The following is a 27,236-nucleotide window of genomic DNA, read 5'->3' as shown; positions in this document are numbered from 1 at the left end:
AGGATTTTTACCTGTAAGCAACAAGTGTCAGAAAAGATTTAGTCTTTAAATGGTTAAACTGAGAACTTCTACACACAGAGTTCAGCTCATTGATAAAATAACCTGAAGAGATACAATGTTTCTTGTTATCAGATTTGGCAGGCTGCCCAGAGGAGGAGAGAATCCTCTGCACAGAAAACTTCAGGCAACTTGTGTTGACTTCTATTACAGAGGTCATTTGCAAGTCACAGCTGAAGTTATAATCGGCCTTTTTTTATCAGCACAATCAGCCGATTAAGTAAAAAACGCCAAATATCGGCCGATATATTGGCCGACCTCTACCTTGGACATAAGAGTATTTCTCTCAAGAGAGGTAAGAAGTTCCCTAGACTGGTGGCTCGGTCTGAGCAACCTGTCGGGGGGGGGGGGGGGGGTCGGGCCTGGGCCAAGGTAAATTCGTTGAGTGTGACAACGAACGCGAGTGGCTGGGGAGCTCACTTGGGGGACCTCTACGCCCAGGGCATTGGGATCAGGAGAAAAGAAGGGCGTCCTGCAATTTCAGAGGGCTCCTGGCGGTTGGAAAGGCGTTAGACTTTTTCAAGGACCAGGTGGGGGGGTGCAGATCTTTTCGGACAACGCAGTGGCTGTGTCCTACCTAAACCACCAGGTAGGAAGGAGGTCCCACAAGGTAATGAGGCTGACCCAGGAAATCCTGGGGGAAGCAGAGAAGATAATCCCCTCTGTATTGGTAGTCCATATAAGAGGGTCCCTCAAAATTCAGGCAGACTTCCTCAGCAGGCAGTCCATTCATCAGGGAGAGTGGGAGCTGAACAACAAAGCTTTCTCTCTGGTAAGCCAACACTTTGGCAAACCAGAGATAGATTTGTTTTCTTGCAGGAAGAACAGAAAAGTTCAGAAGTTCTTTTATCAAACCAGGGAGCAGAGCTCCCAGGGGGTAGATGCCTTGGCCCAGATTTGGGATTTCGGCTTGGCCTACGCTTTCCCTTCCCTGGTGCTCATTCCCCGGGTGTTACAGAAACTGTCCCAGTTAAACGGGGGCCTCATTCTAATTCCACCCTGGTGACCGAAGCGGGCATGGTTCCCCACCCTGAAGAGGTGGTCGATCGCTCCTCCGTTGCATTTCCCGTCCCGATGCGATCTCCTCCGCCAGGGACCAGTTTTACATCCTGACCCGGGGTTCCTTTCCCTGACGGGCTGGTGTTTGAGAGGGAGATCCTCAGGAGTAGGGGATGTTCGGAGAAAGTGATTGATACGCTTTTGCTAAGTAGAAAACCAATCAATAGACAGATCTATGCAAAAGTTTGGAAAGTCTTCTCTCGCTGGGCTCAGACAAGGGAGAGGACTCTCCAAACAGTCCCTACAGTCCTGGACTTCCTCCAGGAGGGGTCGACCAGGGTCTAGCAGTCAATACCCTCAGAGTTCAGGTCGCAGCCTTTATCTGTATTCTTTGATAATAGACTCGCCCTGAACCCCCTCGTAAAAAGATTCTTATCAGCCAGGGAGAGGGTAAACCCGGTGAAAACAAACAGATTCCCACCGTGGGACTTATCCCTGGTATTAGATGCCCTGACTGAAGGGCCCTTTGAGCCGCTGGCTCAGGTTTCAGTTAAATTTCTTTCCCTTAAAATGGCCTTCCTTCTAGCGATCACGACTGCCAGAAGGGTTGGCGACCTACTGGCTCTGACAATTAAAGATCCTTTTCTGTTGCTCATAGAGGATAGGATAATTCTCAGGCAGGATCCTTTGTATTTGCCGAAAGTCACCTCGAATTTCCACAGGTCACAGGAAATCCTACTTCCCTCATTGTGTCAGAATCCCAAGAATGATAAAGAGGAAAAATTTCATTTATTAGACGTTAGACGTTGTCTACTGGTCTATCTGGAGAGAGTGGGTATATATAGTGTAGCGCTAGTTTAGATCACAAGAAGATGTTAAAATGACAAAAAAACAGATGTATTCAACCGTTTGTTCGGATCACATTACATTCAGAATAGTACCGAGAAAGACCTCAATAAGTATCTGTTTGCATAAAAAAATCTGAGAATCAATAGAGAGTCCTAAGCAGGTGGTAATGTCCAAACACCGCGTAGATGAATTGAAAGAGGCAACACACAATACTAAGATCAGGAAAAATAAATGTATCCCTCCATTTTGTTCATAACATATATTCAAAATGGTACTGAGAAGGATTTCAATAAATATCTGTTGTATGAAAACTTCTGGGGACCAAATAGAGAGTCTCAAACAAGTGGTGGTGTCTATACACTGCGTAGATAAATCAAGAAGAGGTAATACACAATGATAGAATCCCCCATATGGAAGCAATGCAGGCTTACCGGAACCGTTGGACTCACAGAGACATATATCCCCTGAGTCAGAAATACTTGATGTATAACCCAATTTCGTGGTGGCTTGATTGAAAATGAGAAGCCCAAAGGACACTGCAGCATGGAGGACTGCAGCAAACAGCCGTCTGATCATTTGGCTGTTCCATCGGGAGATCCTACTTCATTGCCCGGTGGCAACACAAGTATTTCTGACTCAGGGGATATATGTCTCTGTGAGTCCAACGGTTCCGGTAAGCCTGCATTGCTTCCATATGGGGGATTCTATCATTGTGTATTACCTCTTCTTGATTTATCTACGCAGTGTATAGACACCACCACTTGTTTGAGACTCTCTATTTGGTCCCCAGAAGTTTTCATACAACAGATATTTATTGAAATCCTTCTCAGTACCATTTTGAATATATGTTATGAACAAAATGGAGGGATACATTTATTTTTCCTGATCTTAGTATTGTGTGTTGCCTCTTTCAATTCATCTACGCGGTGTTTGGACATTACCACCTGCTTAGGACTCTCTATTGATTCTCAGATTTTTTATGCAAACAGATACTTATTGAGGTCTTTCTCGGTACTATTCTGAATGTAATGTGATCCGAACAAACGGTTGAATACATCTGTTTTTTTGTCATTTTAACATCTTCTTGTGATCTAAACTAGCGCTACACTATATATACCCATACTGTTTACAAATTTCCTTATTTTGTGTGTGAGCTGCTACTACAGAGTAAGCGCTGTGTTTTTGAGTATTTTTTTCACTATCTGGAGAGAGTGAAATGTTTTAGGAGATCAAACCATCTATTGGTTAGTTTTTGTGGCCAAAGAAAGGGTCTTCAGGCATCCAAGCCGTCGATAGCCAGGTGGATTAAACAAGCTATCTCGATAGCCTACGAGCACTCAGGTAGACCTATCCCAGCTCATTCAACTAGATCACTGGCGACTTCCTGGGCAGAGAGGGCAGGTGCTTCGATCGACCTGGATCTGCAGGGCAGCAACATGGATGAGCCAAAATACCTTCCTGAGGCACTACAGAGTGGAGTTGTTGTCCCTTCTGGACTTGGCATTCGGCAGGAAGGTCCTACAGGCGGTGGTCCCACCCTAAGGTAGGCCTGAACTTCTTGCTCATCGTCTCAGGTGTGCCGTCCTGGAAGATGACTGGAGAAAATTAACAGTTACACTTACTGGTAACGGGTTTTCTAGGAAATTTTCCGGGACGGCAGGCCTACTTCCCTACCCTTAATTGTTGATGTTCCAATTCTCACAGAATGTACCCTCTGGCACCAGTGTGGGCTTATACTTTGTCATAACTGAGGGATAGAGGGAAGGGTGGGGCCTTTTAAACTCTGTTGTTGATTTGTTGATTGTGTTTCCTGTCAGGTGAGACCCGTCATCTCTCAGGTGTGCCGTCCTGGAAGATTTCCTAGAAAACCCGTTACCGGTAAGTATAACTGGTAATTTTTTTGTGCTTAGTGTCCTTCTCCCTGAGGGTGGCACTATAACCCACGGTCAAGATTTATGAATTGCTGTGGACTCCAAAGAACTGTAAAAATCCTGTTTTCTGTGCTTGCAGTATTCTAAAATATGTTACTGTATATGTTTTTTTGACCAGATAAGTGTTCCATGTAGACGACATTTTGTTTTTTGTTTAGTAATTCATATTATTTTACTTTTCATTCAAGTGAAATCCTACCAAGCAAGCACGTGGAATTCTTTGAGTCCTGGGTATTTGTGTTTGGCTATGAACTTATTTTGCACTCCACACGGCTCCCTCTGATCAGTGGATTTTACAAACTGTTGTCTGTCGTAATGAAAAATGCTAAGAAATTGAAGTACTTTGAGGTATGGCGTTTTTATCCCAAAGACCGTTCATAAGCAGCGTGCATATCATTTTGACAAATAGCGTTTGGAAGGTTTTTTTCCCCACAGAGAAGCTCTAAGGGTTTCTAATAAATTAGTTCATATCCCATACATGTTCAAAAATAGAAAAGCATATTCATGAAATGATTTTTAATGAAAAGTCACAAAATGGCTTTTGAGTGTAAGGCCCCTTTCACACATACGGACCGTTTGTTTTTCATCCATCCATTGACGGATGAAAGACAGACATCAATGCATCAATGTAAAAACGGATGACAATAGATGATCATATTTTCATCTGCTTCCCTCAAAATCAATTTTTTTTTGAACGAATGAAAGCCCTATTTTTCATCCGTCAAAAAAAAAAAAAACAGATCAGACGAAAAACAAATGGTCAGTTTTTCATCCGTTTTTGCATTGGTTGTTAGGGGCAACCTGTCACGGTGGGGGGGGGTTGTGGTAGAGAAAGGCAGGAAAGGTGAAGAGATGTATATTATTATATTGTGAGGGAGCAAGCTGAAGTTAGAAACTGATTAGCTACAATATGTAGCTGTACCAGATTTTGGACTCTCCAGTTTTAGTAAATCCACCCCTTTATGTTTTGTAGCGGTTGTATAAACTCGAACGTGTATGATAGTGATATGCTGATTTGTTTGTCTTACACTTTTACATTTATTTTTTCAATCAGGGTTTCTTTTCAAAAAGCTCTAAGAAAAGTCCAGAAGATCCTGAGAAGCTTTCTTGCTTTGCACTGCTTTCAAAATTTGGAAAAGAGGTATAATTTATTTCCTGCAGTCATTTCATTTTTTTTTTTTTTTTTTTTGTACATTTTTTTTCTACATGTTTATTTCTGAGTGTTTTCTTGTACTTTTATATACCTTTTTACACTGTCCTGACTTATAATGTTGTGCTTGTTGATTCTAGGTATCTGCCAAAATGAAACAGTTTAAAGATGAGCTTTTGGCATCTTGTTTAACATTTATCCTTTCTCTACCCTACAATATTATCATGTTGGACATGAAAGCTTATGTTCCATTATTGCAAGTAAGAATACTGACTTAAGAACCTTCTCTTATAAAGCTTTGTTGATTAATATTTACTATCAAAATCTCTACTCTGCACATTACCTTTTTCAGTGCACTACTGCATGCGTGTTACTATGGGGTTTATTGAGGCAGCCCATTCATTTAGAATAGGTAGCTAGCATATGTCAATGGATGAAAGCCGTCCCTGTGGCATTTGTTCAATGCAATAGCATGTGCAGCGTAGTGCGCTGTTGTGTGGGTAAGTTGGCTTTGGAGGGCTGTTCTAAATGAATGGCACCTGCAATGCATCATTCCTTACCTTTTAACATTTTTCAAGCAAACAAGTAAAAATTGTTAGTGTGCTGCTAATACAAGATAGGAAATTTGCAATTGTGCTAAAATGAAAAACCCCAGCCCATTTGCATTAACTGGATCTTTAGTAAAAATCCAGTATAACCTGAGTGTAGAGTATCTCCTTACACATGCTCTAGCAGTTGCATGTTCGCTTTCATAAGTTTTACAATGAGCTGCAGCAACAGGACGCTTTTATAATAGTGGTTTAATGCTGGTTGTTATTTATGAGAAATAGATTGTAAATATGAAGATCTGCAGAAGTGGGTTGGACAAAGCTGGATTTGCCATTCTTATTCACACATGGCAGCCACAGTTCACAGAAATCCCTGTGATGTCAAGGGAATAGCCTGTAACCACGGTGTTGAAGCCCCTTAGTTTAATCTTTTTGACCCTGAGCTTCACTGACAGCTGGCAGTTTTGACAACAAACATTGCTGGGCCAAAGCCATTAAGACCAAGTGCTTTATTAACCTTAGTGCTAAAACAAACAATTGCAGAACTGGTTTAAAATGCCCAGAACTCGGGTGGTTAAATACTTTTTATCATGTATGTTTATGTATTCTCCTAGATTGTAAGCTCTAATGAGCAGGACCCTCTGATTCCTCCTGTATTGAATTGTATTGTAACTATACTGTGTGCCCTCATGTTGTAAAGCGCTGTGCAAACTGTTGGCGCTATATAAATCCTGTATTATTATAATAATAATAATAATGTATGATATTTGTGAATATCAAATGTTTACTGTCAATATGAGTTGAATTAATGCTAGGTTCAGGCAAAAATAATAGTTTGCTGAATACTGCAGAGGAATTCTTATCCCATAATTGTCAAATTGCAGTGACAGTCCCCAGTCCTGCACGGATCTTTGACTGTGATCGGTAGCAACCACTCTAACAACTCTAAATGCCAGGCCCAGATTTGATTGATCATAATTTCTAATTTGCCATTTTTCCCAATGCTTTACAAACCATCAAAACTCTACAGCTTATGATGTTGAAAAAATCGTGTTTAAAGGCTAACTCAACCTTTTGAAGAATTTTACATGTTACCTGGTATTTAGGGTATAACATGGTGCCAAGCGAAATCCCCAATCCTTGACAATGTGTGGGATTTCTTCTTCCTCGCAGCCACTGTCACTTTTGAGATCTATACATGAATGAACTACAAACCTTTCAGAAGACGTAACACGAGTGTCGTAATCACTGCACTCGTAGTCCATTGACACCTCCTCTGTAATGTACTTTGTTACAGACATAGAGATGGAGTAAAAAGTCAGCAGGGGCCTGGCATTGCACCTGCAATCCACTGGTCACGGGTGGAATGCTTTATACAACATAACATTAAATTTACTTTGTTTTTTTTCCTGCAATAAAATGTCAATTTTTTTAAAAGGTGACCTTAGCCTTACCATTTTTTTCTTGACAAAGAACTTTTTAATGTTGCTTCATAGTGACCTGTCGACATATACTTGTGCTAGATAATGACGACTGTAGAATGAAAATGTGAACCCTTTTCAGAAGTTTTGTTTGTTAATAAATCTTCTTTTGCAATTTCTCCATTTTATCCATATTTTACCCAAATGTATTTAATAGCAGACACTCTTTGGAGCAAAACAGCATCTAGTGGAGCAAGGCTAAACACATATGTTGCCAGACTTTATAAATAGTTCCCCAAGTTTGCAGATTGTTAAGATTTCAGTTTTTTGCTACTATATCCTCTATGCAACTAATTACCTAGTCCCTATTGCGCCATTCTTGTGTGTGAGAAGATAAAAAACTTAGTGTATGCAGTATTGTGCCTGCCTTTTGTCCCAGTTATATACAGAATTGGCTAATTAAACTTGACCAGCTGTAAAATGGATTCCTTTATTTTGATTTAGTCTGCATTTAGGTTGGGCTTGAGCTGTCCGTCTCTTGCTGATGCTGGCCTTGATGCTCTTGAAGATTGGTCTTCCCGAATTTGCCCAAGTAAAATGCAGCCTTATTACAAGGATATTCTACCATCACTGGATGGATACTTGACTAGTTCATCATCTTCAGGTAATGGAGAGTATAGAAAATGTACATTTTTTAAAAGGGGGGCATTTATAATCGATTGTCATGGACAGCACAACTGGCTCACCACTAGTTTTCATGTATGTTGATATGTTTATCGAATACCTTTCTATATAAGGTAAATGTTTAAAGACTTCAGCTACCCATATACTAGTAGAATTTTGTTTAGTTTTAAGAATGTTTGTTCAATTTTTGATTTACTAAACATTAGTCACTTTTGACCACAGTGACAAGCAAATTCAAAGGAGCAGAATGAAAACCTGTTTCTTGCATGGTTGCATTTATAGCAGTGCATGGGTTTCATTTGGGAAGTTCATTTACCCAAAATTTGAATGTTAAAAGCAAATTTTCTTCAAAGTACTTTCAACCAACATTCATCAAGTCATAAGATATCCTGATGAGAATTTTCATGCAAATTTTCATTAAAAAATCTACTAGCGTATGGCCAGCTTTACTTGCATGTTAGTTGTATTGTCAGAGTTATTGAGCAGTAGTAGTAGAACACACTAAATTGATACCTTGAATTCTGTGTATTGGTTAACGTGGTTTTATTTTTAGATGACCTGCTTAGTCCTCTTGAAATGATGCGCCTGTCACGTGCAACCCAAAAGGGTTTTAATCAATATCTTATCCGGCAAATAAAAAGAGCAAAATCCCTATCAGTGGTATGTTTTATTATATTTTCCTAGACTTCTAATAAATCTGTATGTGTCTATATTTTCTATAGGTGATGCTTCAAAAGCCCCCTGTAGGTATCAGTTTAGTGTAACGGAGGAAGTCTTGTGTTAGAATTATTGCTCTCACTCAGGCGTGTGCAGCGATATGTAACATGTGTATCACAATCGACGTTTTCATGCGTAGGTTCCCCAATGCATGCGTGTGTATATGTGGGGGTGGGGGCTCAATTATTTTTTTGGGGGAGATTTTAAAAAGTCCCCTATGTGATGATTTTTAGGTGACGGGTCCTCTTTATTGAGATATGCAGGGTTTAAAAGACCCTGCATGTCTCCTCTGTGCGCCACTGAATTTTTTGCAATGCAGATCGCATTGCAAAACATCCTTTACCGGCAAAGCAAACCAGGAACACTGAGAGCTTGACCCAGAAGTGACGTCAGATGTTGCTTTCTGGGTCACAAGAAGAAGGGGAGGAGAGCAGACGTGTGTCTGCTCTTCTCTTTCCCCTCTACTCGACGATACCCGGCATGGAGATCCCGGGCTCGCCGATGGGCAAGCGGAGCCCAGTAAGCATGGCGGGGGTGGGGGAGGGCAGCACCGGTACAAGGGTGCCTAAACACCTCACATACCAGCAAATGCATTGCTATTTTTCAGAAGGCATGTAAACATTAAAAACTATAGCACAGTAAATATTCACTTCTTAACCACTTGAGCCCCGGACCATTATGCTGCCTAAGAACCAGAGGTCTTTTTCCAATTTGGCACTGCATCGCTTTAACTGGTAATTGCGCGGTCATGCAATGCTGTACCCAAACGAAATTTGCGTCCTTTTCTTCCCACAAATAGAGCTTTCTTTTGATGGTATTTGATCACCTCTGCAGTTTTTATTTTTTGCGCTATAAACGGAAAAAGACCGAAAATTTTGAAAAAAAAATGATATTTTCTACTTTTTGTTATAAAAAAAATCCGATAAACTAAATTTTAGTCATACATTTAGGCCAAAATGTATTCGGCCACATGTCTTTGGTAAAAAAAATGTCAATAAGCGTATATTTATTGGTTTGCGCAAAAGTTATAGCGTCTACAAACTAGGGTACATTTTCTGTAATTTACACAGCTTTTAGTTTATGACTGCCTATGTCATTTCTTGAGGTGCTAAAATGGCAGGGCAGTACAAAACCCCCCCAAATGACCCCATTTTGGAAAGTAGACACCCCAAGGAAATTGCTGAGAGGCATGTTGAACCCACTGAATATTTATTTTTTTTGTCCCAAGTGATTGAATAATGACAAAAAAAAAAATATTTACAAAAAGTTGTCACTAAATGATATATTGCTCACACAGGCCATGGGCCTATGTGGAATTGCACCCCAAAATACATTCAGCTGCTTCTCCTGAGTACGGGGATACCACATGTGTGGGACTTTTTGGGAGCTTAGCCGCGTACGGGGCCCCGAAAACCAAGCACCGCCTTCAGGATTTCTGAGGGTGTAAATTTTTGATTTCACTCTTCACTGCCTATCACAGTTTCGGAGGCCATGGAATGCCCAGGTGGCACAAACCCCCCCCAAATGACCCCATTTTGGAAAGTAGACACCCAAAGCTATTTGCTGAGAGGCATGGTGAGTATTTTGCAGCTCTCATTTGTTTTTGAAAATGAAGAAAGACAAGAAAAAACTTTTTTTTTTTTTCTTTTTTCAATTTTCAAAACTTTGTGACAAAAAGTGAGGTCTGCAAAATACTCACTATACCTCTCAGCAAATAGCTTTGGGTGTCTACTTTCCAAAATGGGGTCATTTGGGGGGGTTTTGTGCCACCTGGGCTTTCCATGGCCTCCGAAACTGTGATAGGCAGTGAAGAGTGAAATCAAAAATTCACGCCCTTAGAAAGCCTGAAGGCGGTGCTTGGTTTTCGGGGTCCCGTACGCGGCTAGGCTCCCAAAAAGTCTCACACATGTGGTATCCCCGTACTCAGGAGAAGCAGCAGAATGTATTTTGGGGTGTAATTTCACATATTCCCATGGCATGTTTGAGCAATATATCATTTAGTGACAACTTTGTGCAAAAAAAAAAAAAAAAAAAAATTTGTCTCTTTCCCGCAACTTGTGTTGCAATATAAAATATTCCATGGACTCGACATGCCTCTCAGCCAAATAGCTTGGGGTGTCTACTTTCCAAAATGGGGTCATTTGGGGGGGTTTTGAACTGTCCTGGCATTTTATGCACAACATTTAGAAGCTTATGTCACATCACCAACTCTTCTAACCACTTGAAGACAAAGCCCTTTCTGTCACTCATTGTTTACATGAAAAAGTTATTTTTTTTTTGCAAAAAAATTACTTTGAACCCCCAAACATTATATATTTTTTTTAAAGCAAATGCCGTACAGATTAAAATGGTGGGTGTTTCATTTTTTTTTTTCACACAGTATTTGCGCAGCGATTTTTCAAACGCATTTTTTGGGGAAAAAACACACTTTTTTAAATTTTAATGCACTAAAACACACTATATTGCCCAAATGTTTGATGAAATAAAAAAGATGATCTTAGGCCGAGTACATGGATACCAAACATGACATGCTTTAAAATTGCGCACAAACGTGCAGTGGCAACAAAATAAATACATTTTTAAAAGCCTTTAAAAGCCTTTACAGGTTACCACTTTAGATTTACAGAGGAGGTCTACTGCAAAAATTACTGCCCTCGATCTGACCTTCGCGGCGATACCTCACATGCATGGTGCAATTGCTGTTTACGTTTGACGACAGACCGCCGCTTGCGTTCGCCTTAGCGCGAGAGCAGGGGGCGACAGGGGTGCTTTTTTTTTTTTTTTTCTTTATTATTTTTTTTGCTTTTTTATCTTATTTTTAAACTGTTCCTTTCATTTTTTTTTTTTTTTTTTTAATCATTTTTATTGTTATCTCGGGGAATGTAAATATCCCCTATGATAGCAATAGGTAGTGACAGGTACTCTTTTTTGAAAAAATTGGGGTCTATTAGACCCTAGATCTCTCCTCTGCCCTCAAAGCATCTGACGACACCAAGATCGGTGTGATAAAATGCTTCCCCAATTTCCCAATGGCGCTATTTACATCCGGCGAAATCTAAGTCATAAAATGCTCGTAGCTTCCGGTTTCTTAGGCCATAGAGATGTTTGGAGCCACTCTGGTCTCTGATCAGCTCTATGGTCAGCTGGCTGAATCACCGGCTGCATTCTCAGGTTCCCTGTTGAGACAGGAGAGCCAGAGAAAAACACGGATGACGGTGGGGGTGGGGGGGGGGGCTTTCCCTCCCACGGCTTGTAAAAGCAGTCTAGAGGCTAATTAGCCACTAGGATTGCTTTTACATGAAAGCCGACCGCTGGCTGAAAAGAATGATACCAAGATGATACCTAAACCTGCAGGCATCATTCTGGTATAACCATTCAAAGTCGTGAATGGCGTACCTGAAGACAAAAAAATGGTTAACAATAAAGCACAGTAAACGGTAAAGTATAAAAAATTGCATACCTGAAAAGCAAACATGATAAAACATAATAACAATAAAACATTGCAGAATAGAATACAGTAAAAAAGAGCAGAACAAGAGAGAGAGAATAGAGAGAGAGAGAGAACAATAAAACGACAACTATTTTTTTTTATTTTATATATATTTTTTTTTTTTTACACTTTTTTTTGTAACTAACTTTTATAACTGTAACCGGTTCCAGGTTCGGGTCTCTCAAAATGCGATGGCATCTTGGGAGACCCTGTGAAAGTGTGCCTAGTCTGTGCAATGCTGTACCCTACGCTAATACTCAACTAATGAATGGTAGCGTTCAAAACATTCACCAATGCAAAGACCAGGATTGTCAGGACAGGAGGGACAATAATAGCGGGTGTCACGCCTATATTCGCGCTTGCTGCAGACACGACATCTTTTTTGGGGGTTCGTTGGGTAGGGGTACTCAGGAGGACATAAAGAAAATGCCTCTCATGCAGCCGACTGCATTTGGTTGGGGATGTGAATGGGGGAAGTACGGGCGCTGCAGAAGTGGTGGGTTCCCAATTAGGATTGGCGAATGCAGCAGGAAGGGCACTATGGGCACGACGGGCCTGTGTTTGTCTTCTTGGTGGCAGCGGGACACTACTTGTGCTTGCCACCTCACCAGCTTGAACTGCACTTATGGGACTCGCCACGTCACCAAGTGTTACTGCAGTGCTGGTTTGACTACGACCGGGGTGTACTAGGCCGCTGGCACTTGCCAGTTCAATAAAAAGCTACCAAAAAAACTGTTAGCGATCGCAGGGATCAGGCCTGACTCTGCGAATGCTGCAGTTATGCGTTAAGTGTTTTGTAAGTGACAGTGATCGATCGATACTGCACTTGGGTGGGCTGGGCCGGGCGGAGGGTCAAAATGCAGGTGCTAGCAGGTATCTGGGCTGATCCCGCTAACACTGCGTTTTTGGGAACCCTAAACTGCTGGGGACGCCAGTATAGATCTGATCGGATCAGATATTGATCCGTTCAGATACTATACCACTAAGGGAGGTGTACGGTGCGTGCGTGGGTGTTAGCGGTACTGGCGCTAATCTGACGCTGCTTGGGGCTGGTGTTTGCCAGTTCACCAAAATACTACCAAAAAAACTGTTAGCGATCGCAGGGATCAGGCCTGACTCTGCGAACGCTGCAGTTATGCATTTAGTGTTTTGTAAGTGTCAGTGATCGATCGATACTGCACTTGGGTGGGCTGGGCTGGGCCGGGCGGAGGGGCAAAACGCAGGTGCTAGCAGGTATCTGGGCTGATCCCGCTAACACTGCGTTTTTGGGAACCCTAAACTGCTGGGGACGCTAGTATAGATCTGATCGGATCAGATATTGATCCGTTCAGATACTATACCACTAAGGGAACTGTACGGTGCGTGCGTGGGTGTTAGCGCTACTGGCGCTAACCTGACGCTGCCTGGGGCTGGTGCTTGCCAGTTCACCAAAATGCTACCAAAAAAACTGTTAGCGATCGCAGGGATCAGGCCTGACTCTGCGAACGCTGCAGTTATGCGTTTAGTGTTTTGTAAGTGACAGTGATCGATCGATACTGCACTTGGGCTGGGCCGGGCGGAGTTCAAAACGCAGGTGCTAGCAGGTATCTGGGCTGATCCCGCTAACACTGTGTTTTTGGGAACCCTAAACTGCTGGGGACGCTAGTATAGATCTGATCGGATCAGATATTGATCCGATCAGATACTATACCACTAAGGGAGCCGTATGCTGCGTGCGTAGGTGTTAGCGGTACTGGCGCTAATCTGACGCTGCCTGGGGCGACGCATATCACCGCCGGGCGATCAGGGGGCTAAACCTTTATTCGGTAATAAACGGCGGGTGCCCTGACACTATAAAAAATAAACAAACTAACCAGCGTCACCCGTAACAGTTATACCGTGATCAGTGGTGAAAGGGTTAACTAGGGGGCCATCAAGGGGTTAAAACATTTATTCGGTAGTATATGGGGGTCCCTGTCGCTATGAAACGCTGACGGCGAACCTAAATATTTAGGTCCCTAACTAGCGTCACCAGCGACACTAATACAGCGATCAGAAAAATGATCGCTTAGCGACACTGGTGACGGGGGGTGATCAAGGGGTTAAACTTTATTGGGGGGGTTAGGGGGGTATCCTAGACCTACAGGGGGGTAATACTAACTGTCCCAACACTGTAACTGTCACAAACTGACACCAATGCAGTAATCAGAAAAAAAAAAAAAAACTGCTGGTGTCAGTTTGTGACGGGGGGGGGGGGGGAGGTGATTGGGGGGGGGATCGGGGGGCGATCGGGGTGTTTTGTGTGCCTGGCATGTTCTACTGTGTGTGTGTGTGTGTGTGTGTGTTGTGCACTCACATACCTGTCTTCTCTCCTCGGGCCGGAACGGAAAGTACCGAGCCGAGGAGAGATGACATCATTTCCTTTGCTGCTGTTTAGCATACAGCAGCAAAGGAATGATGTGATTGGCCGGCGGCGATCGCGAGGGGGGGGCCACGAACGGATGGCCTCCCCCTCACCTCTGATCGCCGCTGGACAAAAGACGACCGCCTCGGGCACCGGGGGGGGGTCCCGATCGGACCCCCCACCCGCGGAAGGCAAATCACGTATATGTACGTGATTTTGCCTGTCCATGCCACCTTGCCGACGTAAATCGGCGTGAGGCGGTCGTCAAGTGGTTAAAGTGGTTGTAACTAGAGGTCGACCGATATATCGGCCGGCCGATATATCGGCCGATATTTGGCGTTTTTTACTTAATCGGCATCGGCCGATTGTGCTGATAAAAAAGGCCGATTATAACTTCAGCCGTGACTTGCAAATGACTTCTGTAATATAAGTCAATGCAAGTTGCCTGAAAGTTATCTTCTCTCCTTCTCTGGGCAGCCTGCCAAGTCTGATAAGAAGATACATTTGTATCTCTTCAAGTTCTTTTTTATCAATAGACTGAACTCCGTGGAGAAGTTTTCAGTTTAACCATTTAAAGACTAAATCTTTTCTGACACTTGTTGCTTACAAGTAAAAATCCTGTATTTTCTGCTAGAAAATCACTTAGAACCCCCAAACATTATATATATTTTTTTTAGCAGAGACCCTAGGGAATAAAATAGCGGTTGTTGCAATATTTTATGTCACACGGTATTTGCGCAGCGGTCTTTCAAACGCAATTTAAAAAAAAAATACACTAATAAATTAAAAAAAAAAACTAAGCAGTAAAGTTAGCCCATTTTTTTTTGTCCAAAAGTTTTGATTACCTGTTTTTGTGTATTAATTTTTAAGATATAGTTTTTTTTTTATATTTTTTTTAATCTAAATTCTACATACAAGTGAACTGATTGGAGGTTTGTTTTGTTTAATAAATGTTTAAATGTAAAAAAAATTTCTGTATCACTTTAGGTTGCTTTCACACTGGAGCGGGCATGCGTTGACGGTAAAACGCTGCTAGTTTTAGCGGCGCTTTACCGTCATTTTAGCGGCGCTATTCGGCTGCTAGCGGGGAGCTTATCACCCAGCAGCAGCCGAGGAAGAGGTTAAATGCGCGCCTGAAGCGCCGCTGCCGAAACGCTTTGCAGGCGCTTTGGCAGCGGTGTGCATTCATTTCAATGGGCAGGAGTGGTGGTATACACCGCTCCAAAGATGCTGCTTGCAGGACTTTATTTTAACATCCTGCCAGCGCATCGCCTCAGTGTGAAAGCTCTCGGGATATCACACTGAGACTGCAGGGGAGCCGTTTTACAGGCACTTTACAGGCGCTATTTTTAGCCCAAAAGCGCCTGAAAAAAGCCCCAGTGTGAAAGGGGTCTAAATGTTAGATTTTATGAGATGAAGGGGAAAAAAAAAAAAAAAAATCGGCCTAATATATCGGCCCAAAAAAATCGGCATCACATATCGGCCATCGGCCACTGCGATTTCTAAATATCGGCATCGGCATCGGCCAGAGAAAAACCCATATCGGTCGACCTCTAGTTGTAACGCCACCTTGTAATGTACGTACAATCCTCTCTGTTAGAAAACGTTCTATGCTCTAGTGCACATTCTTTGAATAACAAATATGCCGATTTCTACCTTATTTCATAATGCCGCTCGGCGCTCCATGTGACTGCTTGCTGCTCCCTCTTCCGATCTGACAGCTACAGCGGGAGAGGCTGAGAATCCCCCACTGACGTCAGCCAGGAGGAGGAGAGGAGGAGAGCAGTGAGCAGTCACTTGAGCGACGTTATGAAATAAGGTAGAAATCTGCATTTTTTTTTTTTTACAAAGAACATACTCTCGAGCATAGAACGTTTTCAAACAGAGTGGATTGAATGTACATTACACAGTAATTTTAGCAGCAGGAGGGGAAGGGCGGGCACCGTCACTAGCTGACAGACAGGAAGTGAGGGGGTGGGAGAGAAAATACAGAGACAACGGGATGACAAAAGAACGTAAATTGACCATGGTGTCGGGGCTCAGCAGCCATGATAAACTGTGGTTAGTTTACAGAGGGGACAGCCGCACCAGGCAGAATCAGCCAGGTACTTCAGGTGATAGAAAGGGACAAATTACACCACACAAGCACTGTGCAGTATAACATGCTTTAAGGGAACACAATCCTTTTTTTTTTTTTTTTTTTTTTTTTTTTAGGGTTACAGACACTTTAAGTTAAAATCCATTTATACTTAATTGAACTTTGGAGCTGTAAGAGGTTCTTTTTGTTTGCAGAAAGAAGAGGCATCTTTATCATCAGTGAGGAACCGAGTAGTACGAATACTTGGGTGTCTAGGGGGACAAATTAATCACAGCTTGGTTACAGGTAAATATTTCTATTGATTTCCTAAAGCAGCGGTTCTCAGCCTGGGGGTCAAATGATGATTTGCCAGGGGTCACTGAATCCTGGGCCGTTTCTGAAGCCCGCACCTCCCAGCCCTTTTGCGGCCGCCCAGCAGGGCTGTCCCTGGAGCCTGTGGCCACCCAGCTGGGCTGTTCCTGGAGCTTGCAGCTGCCCACTCAGCTTCTTCGCAGCCGCCCATTCAGTTCACGGCATGGCTGGGGGGCAGAGACTAGAGGTCAGCTGACTAGTGAGGAATGTGAAGTGGGAGTCGCTGGAGGAGACCCTATCTCCTGATTTCGGCATAGGTGTCACTGCTACGAGACACCACAACGTCTGAGACACAGTGAGTAACACTACCTGTAATTATAGTTGCCATTAAAAGTCACCACTACAGTTCTCAGATCAGCAGATGACCTTGATCAAGAGCACCTAAGTTGGTTGATCAGAACTTCCCCCAGCACTGCCACTCATCCCAACTCCCCGCCAGCACTGCCACTCATCCCATTCCCCCCACCCCCACCAAGAAGTAAGAGAAGGAATATAAATAGAGAATACATGGAACGGAGAGGAAAAGAGGGGGAGGACCAAAGAAAAAGGGAGAGAAAGAATAAGAGAACAAGAAAGGTGGCTAGAGAGAGGGATGGGGAAAAAAACAGGAAATTAGGATAGAGAGAGAAAAAAGGGAAAGAGAAGAACAAAGAGAAAGAGTGGTACATCCTAAAATGTACCATAAGGGGTTTTAACACTGTACGAGTGGAAGGGACTCAGGGAGCGCTAAATGTCCGTGGGTTAGGGGCGCAAATTACTTGTCTTGCTTTGAGTGCTGACAACCCACGCTACGAAAATAATTTTCTGTTAGGGGTACCCACAACTTGGGAAATCAAGGTGTCACGGCACTAGAAGGTTGAGAACCACTGTCTTAAAGGATTCATGTTTACTAAAATCCACAAATTCCTATTTCTTAATTGTACTTTACAGGGCACTTCGTGTTCATTACCACTTATCACTACTTATGTTATGCCGCTTTATGAATACTGGTTAAAAAGAAAAAAAGGCAAAAATCCCTACCCAGGCATAGCCCCTGCCCTCCCAGCTCAGCTAAGCCTCAGTATTTTAGCTAGTGTCGTTAGATGGCGGTAGTGCCTGCAAATGTCATTCTGGAGATCTTCTTCATGGGCTTAGTCCCTTATTTTCTAGCATGTTCTGAGAAACCCTTCTAGGCTGGAGAAGGGCATCATCAGGGTTGGTCGCCTAGGGCCAAAAGGCCTAGACTGTACTCTAACTTCACGTGCAAGCTTGAGGACAGCCTGTAATGCTGCCGGTTGTTTTTGTATCCTGTGGACATCGATCTCCTGGGTACTATGTATCAGATGACTTCGCTGGCAAGGTGCTTTATAGGTCCAGGGTGGTGACCCCATTGGAGGGTAGTTGAGTTCCTAAAGGTCCTGGGTGGTGCGCCCATCATGAGTGGAATAGATTGGGCATGCAACATGGGATCGGTGAGTGCCTCTGTAAAAGGTGGGAGATATGGTAGTCTTGTCCTTGCAGTGTTTAATGTGCATTGGCGCTGTGTAGGTTGAACTTGTAGGCAGAGTAATACACTGTAGGTCTGGTGTTCCAAAAGGATGGATGGTGTGCAATGATGTCATCTCATGTGTCTGCTCAGGGGCCATCTTGCTGGTTTCCCGGGAAGGCACAGTAACTAATGCGATCACAGGCTCTGACTACAACAGCACAGAACAGCTCCATTGGTTCAGCTACTCAGCCACAGACCCTGTACAGGACAGGAGCCTACAGGGCATCGGCACCAGGGCACAAGTACTGGTACACTTGTCTGTCGAGGGTGACTTACCACCCTACACAGTTCTGGTTTGGGCTGGCCCTCCTCTCAGCTGGGTGTCTTCTCCATTATAAGTGTATCAAAATACTACTAATCCACTGTCTTTTGTCCTTTAATGGCTCCCCTAAGGTTCAGACCAGCTCTAAATCCCTGCCCTTTACTTGCATTTCCACTGTCTCAGGGGCATAATTCTCCAGTTCCTTTGTATCAAGGGAGGAATTTTCTGCAGCCATTTCTGGTTTGCGAGGTCAGCTCTTAAAGGTTCTCACTGTTTTGTAACGCGCAGGACATATTTGTGGCCGCTCTTCTTCCCCTCCTCTCCTTTTTTGTGGCAGGATGAGGCATCGGATCAACAGACCGAAACGGTTGGTCCCACATGGCATCTGGAGTATTGGTCTTGGACCTTGTTAAGGCTCAGGCAAAATTTACTACTTTTGCAGAAGAAATGGCTCTCTTTTGTCCCTGGTTGATCACCTGTGGTTATTGGAAAGTCTCTTGATTTTGGGCCTGTATGAGGGTGCTGGGGAAGATGATTGCCAATTTTGATGCATTTTTTTAATATGCAAATTCACTATAGAGCTCTTTAGATTAATATCCTGTTGGTATGGGACAAACCTCAGGACTCCTTGAACCTGCCAATGCATTTGACTCCCAAGACCAGGTCTGCCCTCAAATTATGGATACCAGGAGAGCCTTTCTTCTGATGAATTTGACAATGGATGCTAGCCTGTAGGGTTGTGGTGGTGTTCTGGAGAACCTCTTGGTTCAGGGAATGTGTCATCAGAGGAGAGGAAGTTGCCAGTCGACACCCTGAAGCTTCAGGTGATTTCCTTTGACCCTGTCAGTGTGCAGTTGTACAATGCCACGGCTGTGGCATAAAACAGCCATCAAGGAGACATCCAGAAGAATCTGACCTGACCTTGTCTTGGACAGAACATTTTGTTCTGGCCTTCTCAGCGATGCACACTCCCGGCATGGAAAATTGGCAGGTTCACTTTCTCAGTAGCTAAATCCAGGAGAATAAACCCTTCTCCCTAGGGTGTTCACTGAGATTTGTTTTCAGTGGGGGACACTTGATGTAGATCTACTGGTAAACAAACTGGACAGGTTTGAGTGTCGAACTGTGGATCCCCAAGCATTTGTGGTTGATGCCCTGGTGGCTCCTTGGGATCGGTTTTCCCTGATCTACAGTATGCCTTCCCTTCATTTCAGCTTCTTCCTTGTGTGTTGCACAGAATAAACATATAGTGCATTCTGGTAATTTTGTTAGTACTTGCTCGGCCAGGATGAACATTGTTTGCAGACATTGTAGATTTTTTGGTGGACAAGCCATGGGGTCTTCCAATTTGACCAGATTTACTGTTGCAAAGTCAAATCTTACATCCTGCCCTAGAGTTGCTGGCTTTTATGGCATTGCTGTTGAAGCCTAAGTCCAGAGGCATAGGGGTGTTTCTATGTCAGGTCACCTCGAGGCTAGGTGACAGATGCACACCATTGGGATCAGGAGTGCACCGCAAGGTAGTGGACCCTACGTCTGACTGCTGCGGATGGGAGTCCGGGTGGTCAGGGTGGTAAGTAAAGCAGGACCGCTGGAACACCAACACGGATCCCACTGGGGTTAGAGCGTAAGATTCCCTGGGGCGCAGAGTCTAAGAGCCAGCAGGTGTTCACTAGAGCCTCTAGTGGTGAGGATGGACTGGGCTGCAGCTGGCTCCAGGTCGCGACCCCCAGGGTCCCCCAGCTCACACCCACAGTAGGCAACAGGAGGATAGGGATAGTCAAGGAAAAAGCCAAGGTCAGGGCCACAAGCAGACAAGGACAACAGAGTTCACGCCAAGGTTCAGGGTCACAGGCAAACAGGGATAGTCAGGGACACACCAAATTTCAGGGTCACGAGCAGACAGCAATAGTTGAGAACACGCCAAAGGTCGGTAACAGAAACAAACGTAGAGCACACGGCAGGCAGGAACTGGAAGCCAAAACACACAAAGGTTGATCAGCACTGCTGGCTTGCAGTGCACAGGTTAATATAGGGTTCCCGGGTGGGGCCATGCTTAGAGGAGAGGTTATAAAACCAGCCAGGTGTGAGTGGCTGGCCTCTTAGTCTGAACACATGAGGAGAAGGTAAGCTGACAGAGAAAGATTACTGCATAACCATGACATTCTATCATTCTTGCCCTCCTCAAGGCTAAAAAGTAAAACTCCAGGAAGGTGTACCACTGTCCATAGAGAACCCTTTTTGCCTAGTATGAGGCTCGTATTTTTTTCCACAAAAGTATGTTGTGGTTCTACAGTATATAGGGACCACCGATGTGGACTGGTAAGAAAGGGTCACCCCGTCACTGACCGTTACTGTAGCTCCACAATAGTATGTGTTCTTACATTAAAAATATCAGGAAACAGAGACTTTGTTTGGAATCTATTTACTTTCCAGCCCAAACTATTAAAACTTGGTGCTAAAACCTACCCACTCAGAGCTTAGTCTCGGGATGACCAGGTGTTGCATCACACCACATGTCAAGTACTTCCAACTAGAGCTCTGTACAGCACACCAGGAATGAGTCCTAGAAGGCAGGTATGTTTCTCCATTATTTTGGCTTGTGACCCCTTTAAGAGGGTTCATTTGGATGCAGTTTTGGAGTAGTCTGAGGTTCTCACCCTCGCAGAATGAGGCGTTCCAGCTAGAAAAGGATAAACTGACTTACAAATTTCCCAAGATTGGCAAGTCCTTATATGGAAACCGGAATTTGGAGGACCGGAGAGGCTTTGGGTGGGAAAGAGCCTTTAACCTTGATTACAGGGACTTTGGTCCTAAAAGGGTCAAGTCATCTGCAGGAGAGGCCTGAAAAGGAGCAGGCAGCCATTGGCAGGTGTCTGTGAGGTGGAGTGTGACGTAGGACAGAGGGGGTTAGAGTGGTTGGCTGCTTATCACTGCTGATATGGGCTTTGAGCCCCTGAGGCAGGCGGGGGTGTAACCCTTTTAAGGGACAAGTTTTTCCAGGCTGTGAGCCAAAGGTTTGTTTTGTACCCAGGAGTGTGGACTATTTTATGCTGCCATTACCTGCCCTTTTGCCATGAGAACTTTGTTAAAGAACAGTCGGCACCTGGGATGCTGTGTATTCCATCTTTAACACGTTTTCTCCATCAAAGCTCAATCTCATACTGACAGTGGCTCCCATGCATCAGAGCAGGACCCGATTTTAACACCAATCTCTGCATCTAATTCTTGCTCCATCTCAGATACAAAATGAGTTGCCTCCCTAATTACTATTAGGGCACAATTCCTCAGATAAATAACAGCTTTAATACAACCATCAATGTTCAGGGTGCAAAGATACCAGGCTACTTCTCCAACTCCACTGTTTTTACCTGAGTTGAATCCTGAAACACCCACCCTAGAAGAGGCAGAAATAGAAGTGAATGAACAGAACCCAGAGGCAGTGCTAGAGGAGGCTGTGGAAGATTTCTCACCCCCATGCACTTATATACCTGATGTTACGGCTTTAAACAACATGCTTGCCATTGCAGATATGCCCACTCCTGCTGTGCACAAAAGTTTCGGCATTGTCACTTGACTCTCCCCTGTCTCGCCATGCCGCTTTGAGACCTGCTAATTGTAAACAGACATTCCCCATTCATGAACAAATAGAGTGGGCAATTTATGACAATTGGGTAACTCCAGAAAAGATATTCATCCTTTTTGGAAATCAATGCTCTATCTGAAGCAAAAAGCCTTTACAAAAAGTCCTCTGTTGCAGTAGTAGACCTTTTTGTCTCAGCCTTAAATAAACCTCTCACTTCTCCAATTGAAGATGTTCCTTCATTTAAGGATTCTTTTGATAGGAAGTTCTCTTTACAATTGTGGGCCCAGCTCTTCAACCATTTTTTTCTGCATTTTTTTTGTCTGCCAAACCTCAACCAACAACTTGAACAACCAGCACAATCCTGTATTCTGGGACCATACTTTAACTGAGCAATTTCAATAGCATTCCTCCTTTCTTCAGTGCAAAACTTGACCCACAGTGTCCACCAAAGAGTCTAGAAGCCCTCTTTCCACTGAAGGGGTGTCCTTGCTACTAAGTGCGGGGGAAGGATATTGTCAGTTTGACTTTCTTTTGGGTCATGGATGTCCCAGACCTGTGGGTTCAATCAGTGGTTTCAAGGGAGTACAAAATAGAGTTTGAGACACTACCCCTCAACACAAAGACAGTCTGATTTGCAGAAGGCCCTGAACCATTCCTGGGAGTAAGTCCAGTACCTCTCGAGGGCAGGTACAAAAGATTATATTCCAAGCTGTTCACGGTGCCAAAATTTAACAGTGATATTATCACTGGACCTAAAATCCCTTAAACCAATTTCAATTTCAAATTCAAAAACTTTGCGTGGAACCGGCAAGGTCAGTGATTGCATCTCTGAGACAAGGGGAATACTTGGCATCTGTAGACACCCAAGATGCGTATCTGCAGATTTCCATCTATCCACCTCATCAGTGCTTTGTGCAGTAGGAGGAAGTCCCTTCCAGTTTGTTTAACTCCCCTTTTGGCCTAATATCTGCCCCATGGGTATTCAGAAAGGTCCTTGCACCTCTTCTTGCCCTTTTTAAGAACTCCAGGTCACATGTTATCTAGAAGACCTTCTTTCCTCTCCCTCTTAGCTACTGTATCTGCAAATGTCCACAGGACTATTCAGTTGCTTCAGGCTTTTGGTTGAGTGATCAACTTCCAAAATTCTACTATTTACTCTTCACCTGGAATAGTTGGGCCTAATTGTGGACACAGCACAAGCAAAAGTCTTCCTTCTAGACAAACAATTGCTGTTTCTCAGAACTTGTGCTCTGGACTTGAGATCAGAGAGATGCCCCTCTGTCAATGCTGACCCATGTGGCCAGTTTCATTCAAGATCTCTCCAACACATCTTGTTAGCATGAATCAAGCATGCTCCTTCTCTGAGCTTACCCTTTCCTATCCAGCCAAGAAAGGAAAACTCTTGTCTGGTGGATTTCAAGCCCGGCCTTGACAATATTGGAAGTCCTTTCTGCCATACCACTGGAGGGCCATAAGGACAGATGCCAGGCTTTCAGGCTGGGAGGAGTGTTCCAGTCCCTCACAGTTCAGGAAACATGGTCACCAAAGAAAGCCAAGCTGCCCATCAACATCCTGGTACTTAGAACATTAAGAATAGCTCTGAATTACTGGATCCCCCTTCTGCAGGGACACCTAATCAGGGTGAAATCAGGCAACATTACAGCTGTGCCCTACATCAGTCATCAGGGGGCACCAGGAGTCATGCAGCCTCAAAGGAAGCAAGCCAGATCATCTCATGGATGGATAAACACTGCCCAGCGTCTTCTACTGTTCACATTCCAAAAGTGGACAACTGAAAGGTGGATTACCTTAGCCGTCACCACCTGGACCAAGGGCAATGGTCCTTTCTCCCTAACCACTTCATTCTGACATGTCAGAGATGGGAACCCTGGATGTGGATATTCTGGCCTCTGGCTACCTTTTTGGCCAGGACCAAGGATCCTCTTGCACAGGCAATAATTTAATATTTCCCTTTTCTCAGTTCGGGCTAATCTATTCCTTTTCGCCAGTGCTAAGAAATTGATATTTCTTATTGCACCAAACTGGCACAGAAGAACCTGGTACACAGACATACTCAAAATACTAGGAGACAACCCCTGGCCGCTACACAGCAGGCCAGACCTGCTTTTTCAGGGCCCCCTATTACATCCTGCTTCTCATTCACTGGATCTTATGGCATGACTGGTGAAGCCCAGGTCGTAAGAGACAAGGGGTCTCTGAGTCTGTCAGTCCTACTTTACTAAAAGCAAGAAAAGACGCTTCAAAAAAGATGTACTGTCATAGCTGGAAGTCCTTCTTTGCCTGCTGTTCACACAGGTACTTCAGTCCTAGAAATTAGTTTGTGCCTCATATTCTGCCCTCATACAAACAGGACTTGACCAGAACTTTGCCGTAAGCAATTTAAAGGATATGTGTCGTTCTTTTCCAAAAAACCCTGGCCTCACTCTGTCTTGTCAGAACCTTTATTCTAGGTGTATCTCAGATCAGGTCCCCCTTACAGCATTTTGTGCTTCCTTGGCACCTGAGTCTGGTTCTCTCTACACTGCAGAAACCACCCTTTGAACACATCAGGAATATCCCCTTAGAGAATCTCCTATGCAAAGTGGCCTTCTTGGTTGCTATCATGTCTGCCAGATGTGTCTCTGAGCTATCAGCTTTCTTCTTGTTAGGAGCCATTCCCCATTCTCCGCAAAGAAGACTATTCTTTCTTCTTTTCTTCCTGAGGTGGTATCAGACTTCCACGTCAGTGAAGACCTAGTCCTTTATTTTTTGTAAAAAAACGTCTCTATGTGCATCAAGTGCTCCACCGCTGTGTGAATCCTTCACCACTCACACCAAAATGGACTTAACAGATCAATGAATTATAGCCCAGCAAGAGGATCAATAATATCTTCAAATGATCACCAGTCACCATTTTACAGTCAAATTCCCCTTACACAGGTCACAGTGAATCAAAGGGAAAACAAAACAGAAGGAAGGAGGCTTCCATAGTGTAAAAACATCTTGCAGGTAAATAAAAAAAAAATTCCTCTGTAATCCACTCACATTTGAAGAGTGCCTACCCGGCACTAGGGAGTATCACGTCCGGCTAACAATAGCTGCTCGTCTCTGGACCTGTCAGGCCACAAGCATGAGCAGGCATATGCAGTGTCAAACAGCATCCTTGCCCCGCCCTACGTCCATTTCGTCGTGTGACCAGAATTAGTGTTACAAATCCTTTCTTTAAGACGTTGCGTGACGAAACGGACGTGGAGCGGGACAAGGACAATGTTTGACATCGCATATGCCGGCTCTCACTTGTGGTCTGTGACAGCTGCCCATTGAAGCACATTTCTGTGGAGCTGTTATTTTTGATACATTATTTCACTATTCTTCCTTCTTTGTGCCTTGCTCCAAGCCACTCAAAAGAAATTGCAGTTCACTGCTTGGAAAGATCAACTCTCTATTTGTCCTATTCTTAGGACCTTGCATGGGACATCCTGCTTCCAAGTCCAACTTATCTGAATAGATAAGACAACTCATCGCCTGATCTTACACTCAAAATGACAAAACTCCTCCTGCACTTTTATGTGCTCACTCCACCAGGTTGGTGCGAGTTTCCTGGGCATTCTGACATCAACCCTATGTTGCCAAGCTTTGTAAGCTTTACCTGATCCTCTGTTCATACCTTTTCAAAGTTCTACAAGGTGGATGTCTAGTCTTCTGTGGACTTTGTTCGTGGAGCCGCATTTTGAAGTTGGGTCTGTTGATCCATGTTGTTGAGCACTCTGCTGTTGGCACAGGTCCAGATCCAGCGATGTTGCAGGAGTGTCTTTCTTGCCCGTGACACCTTTCCTCTTTGGCTGAGACAGCAGTATGGTGCATTTGGCACCCACTGCTGTCAATCAAAGTCAGTCAGCCAGTGAGGAGAGGAAGGGGGCGGGCTGGGCTTTGGCTCATTGTCTGTATGGACACAGGGAGCTGTGGCTCGGCTTGGGTGACCCCATAGCAAGCTGCTTGCTGTGGGGGCACTCAACAGGAGGAAGGGGCCAGGAGCACCGAAGAGGGACCTGAGAAGAAGAGGGACCTGAGAAGAGGATTATCTGGGCTGCTCTGTGCAAAACCATTACAGAGAACAGGTAATTAAAACATATTTGCTGTTCTTAACTAAAAAAAACTAGACTTTACAATTTAAGTTAAAAGGAATTTTAACTCGCCTGTTCATTCCATATCTTAAAGAACAGTACAGGACACAGGCCACCCTCCCTTCTGTTCCTGCCTTACGCTGCATAGCTTGCTACAAAACTGAGGAATCGCAGAGTGAGTTATAGGAGGGACACCCAGGGGACGTGCTCTCTGAAGCTTGCAAGTGTCCAAGTCACCCTGAGGTATTTGTAACCCAGGGTCTATGAATATTCAGCCTTTGTCCTGTACTGTACTCCAAGGTATGAAATTGAAAGGTAAGTAAAAATTCCCTTTTTCTTTTTTTAATTTTGCATTTGAGGTGGATTTGTCAATATAAAATTGATTTGTGCAAGAGTGCCTTTTTATTCAGGGGTTTCCTGACTTGTGAGAATGTTTTCCCATATTGAAAGAGCAAATGACCATGCATGCCTTTTCTTTTAAAGTATAATTAAAGGTAATAACTTTTTTTTTCCTGTTTTGGACAGGGTGCAGATTGATTAGAACCCCTGTCAGTTTTTTTTTTTTTTTTTTTGCTGTCTGTTCCCCTGTTAAGGAGATTCACCCTCTCTAATTGTCTTGTTTACCTTTATCACTGAAAGTGAAAGCAAAAGAAAATCCCAAATTTTGAGTTGTCCCCAGAAAAGTAATAGAGGGGAAATCTTTCAATGGGGACACCAAGGAATTCCCTTAATTTGCAGGAATTTCCCCTAACTTCCTGTTTGGCTATGGGGAAGGAAGTGAAGGGAAATCTCCCCAATGGGACACAGATGGCAAAAAAAAAAATCTGACAGGGTTTATAACCCTCCCTTGCTCTATTCAAAATTCAACAAAAAGTTTTGCCTATAGTTCTACTTTGTTAGTATATTTAGTTTTTCCAAATCCTTTGATATTTACAAGATGAAGGAGTTATCTTAACCATAATTGGTATTTGATAGCTTTTCTTTCTCCGTAAACTTTTCAGAATGTGTTTTTGTCTGTTAGCTGTTTAAAAGTTTTATTTTGTATTCCTCCATTCAAA

At 43.7% G+C, this 27,236-nt stretch overlaps 1 protein-coding gene across 2 annotated transcripts in view; it reads left to right on the top strand.

Moving 5' to 3' along the window:
- The window catches only part of PRKDC (protein kinase, DNA-activated, catalytic subunit), a 712,087-nt gene that overhangs the window by 157,131 nt on the left and 527,720 nt on the right, over positions 1–27,236 (top strand). For both annotated transcript variants that reach the window (XR_012244521.1, XM_073631567.1), the window contains exons 18-23: positions 4,025–4,184; positions 4,891–4,977; positions 5,127–5,246; positions 7,460–7,619; positions 8,193–8,299; positions 16,522–16,612. Coding sequence is in view for 1 of the 2 variants with exons in the window: in XM_073631567.1 (XP_073487668.1) it covers positions 4,025–4,184; positions 4,891–4,977; positions 5,127–5,246; positions 7,460–7,619; positions 8,193–8,299; positions 16,522–16,612 (725 nt within the window). In the remaining variant the exon portion in view is untranslated. The remainder of the gene's footprint in view (positions 1–4,024; positions 4,185–4,890; positions 4,978–5,126; positions 5,247–7,459; positions 7,620–8,192; positions 8,300–16,521; positions 16,613–27,236) is intronic.

This window comes from Aquarana catesbeiana, linkage group LG05, assembly GCF_042186555.1.
Source record: "Aquarana catesbeiana isolate 2022-GZ linkage group LG05, ASM4218655v1, whole genome shotgun sequence".
Lineage (NCBI taxonomy): Eukaryota > Metazoa > Chordata > Amphibia > Anura > Ranidae > Aquarana > Aquarana catesbeiana.
This window is presented reverse-complemented; position numbering and strand designations above follow the sequence as displayed.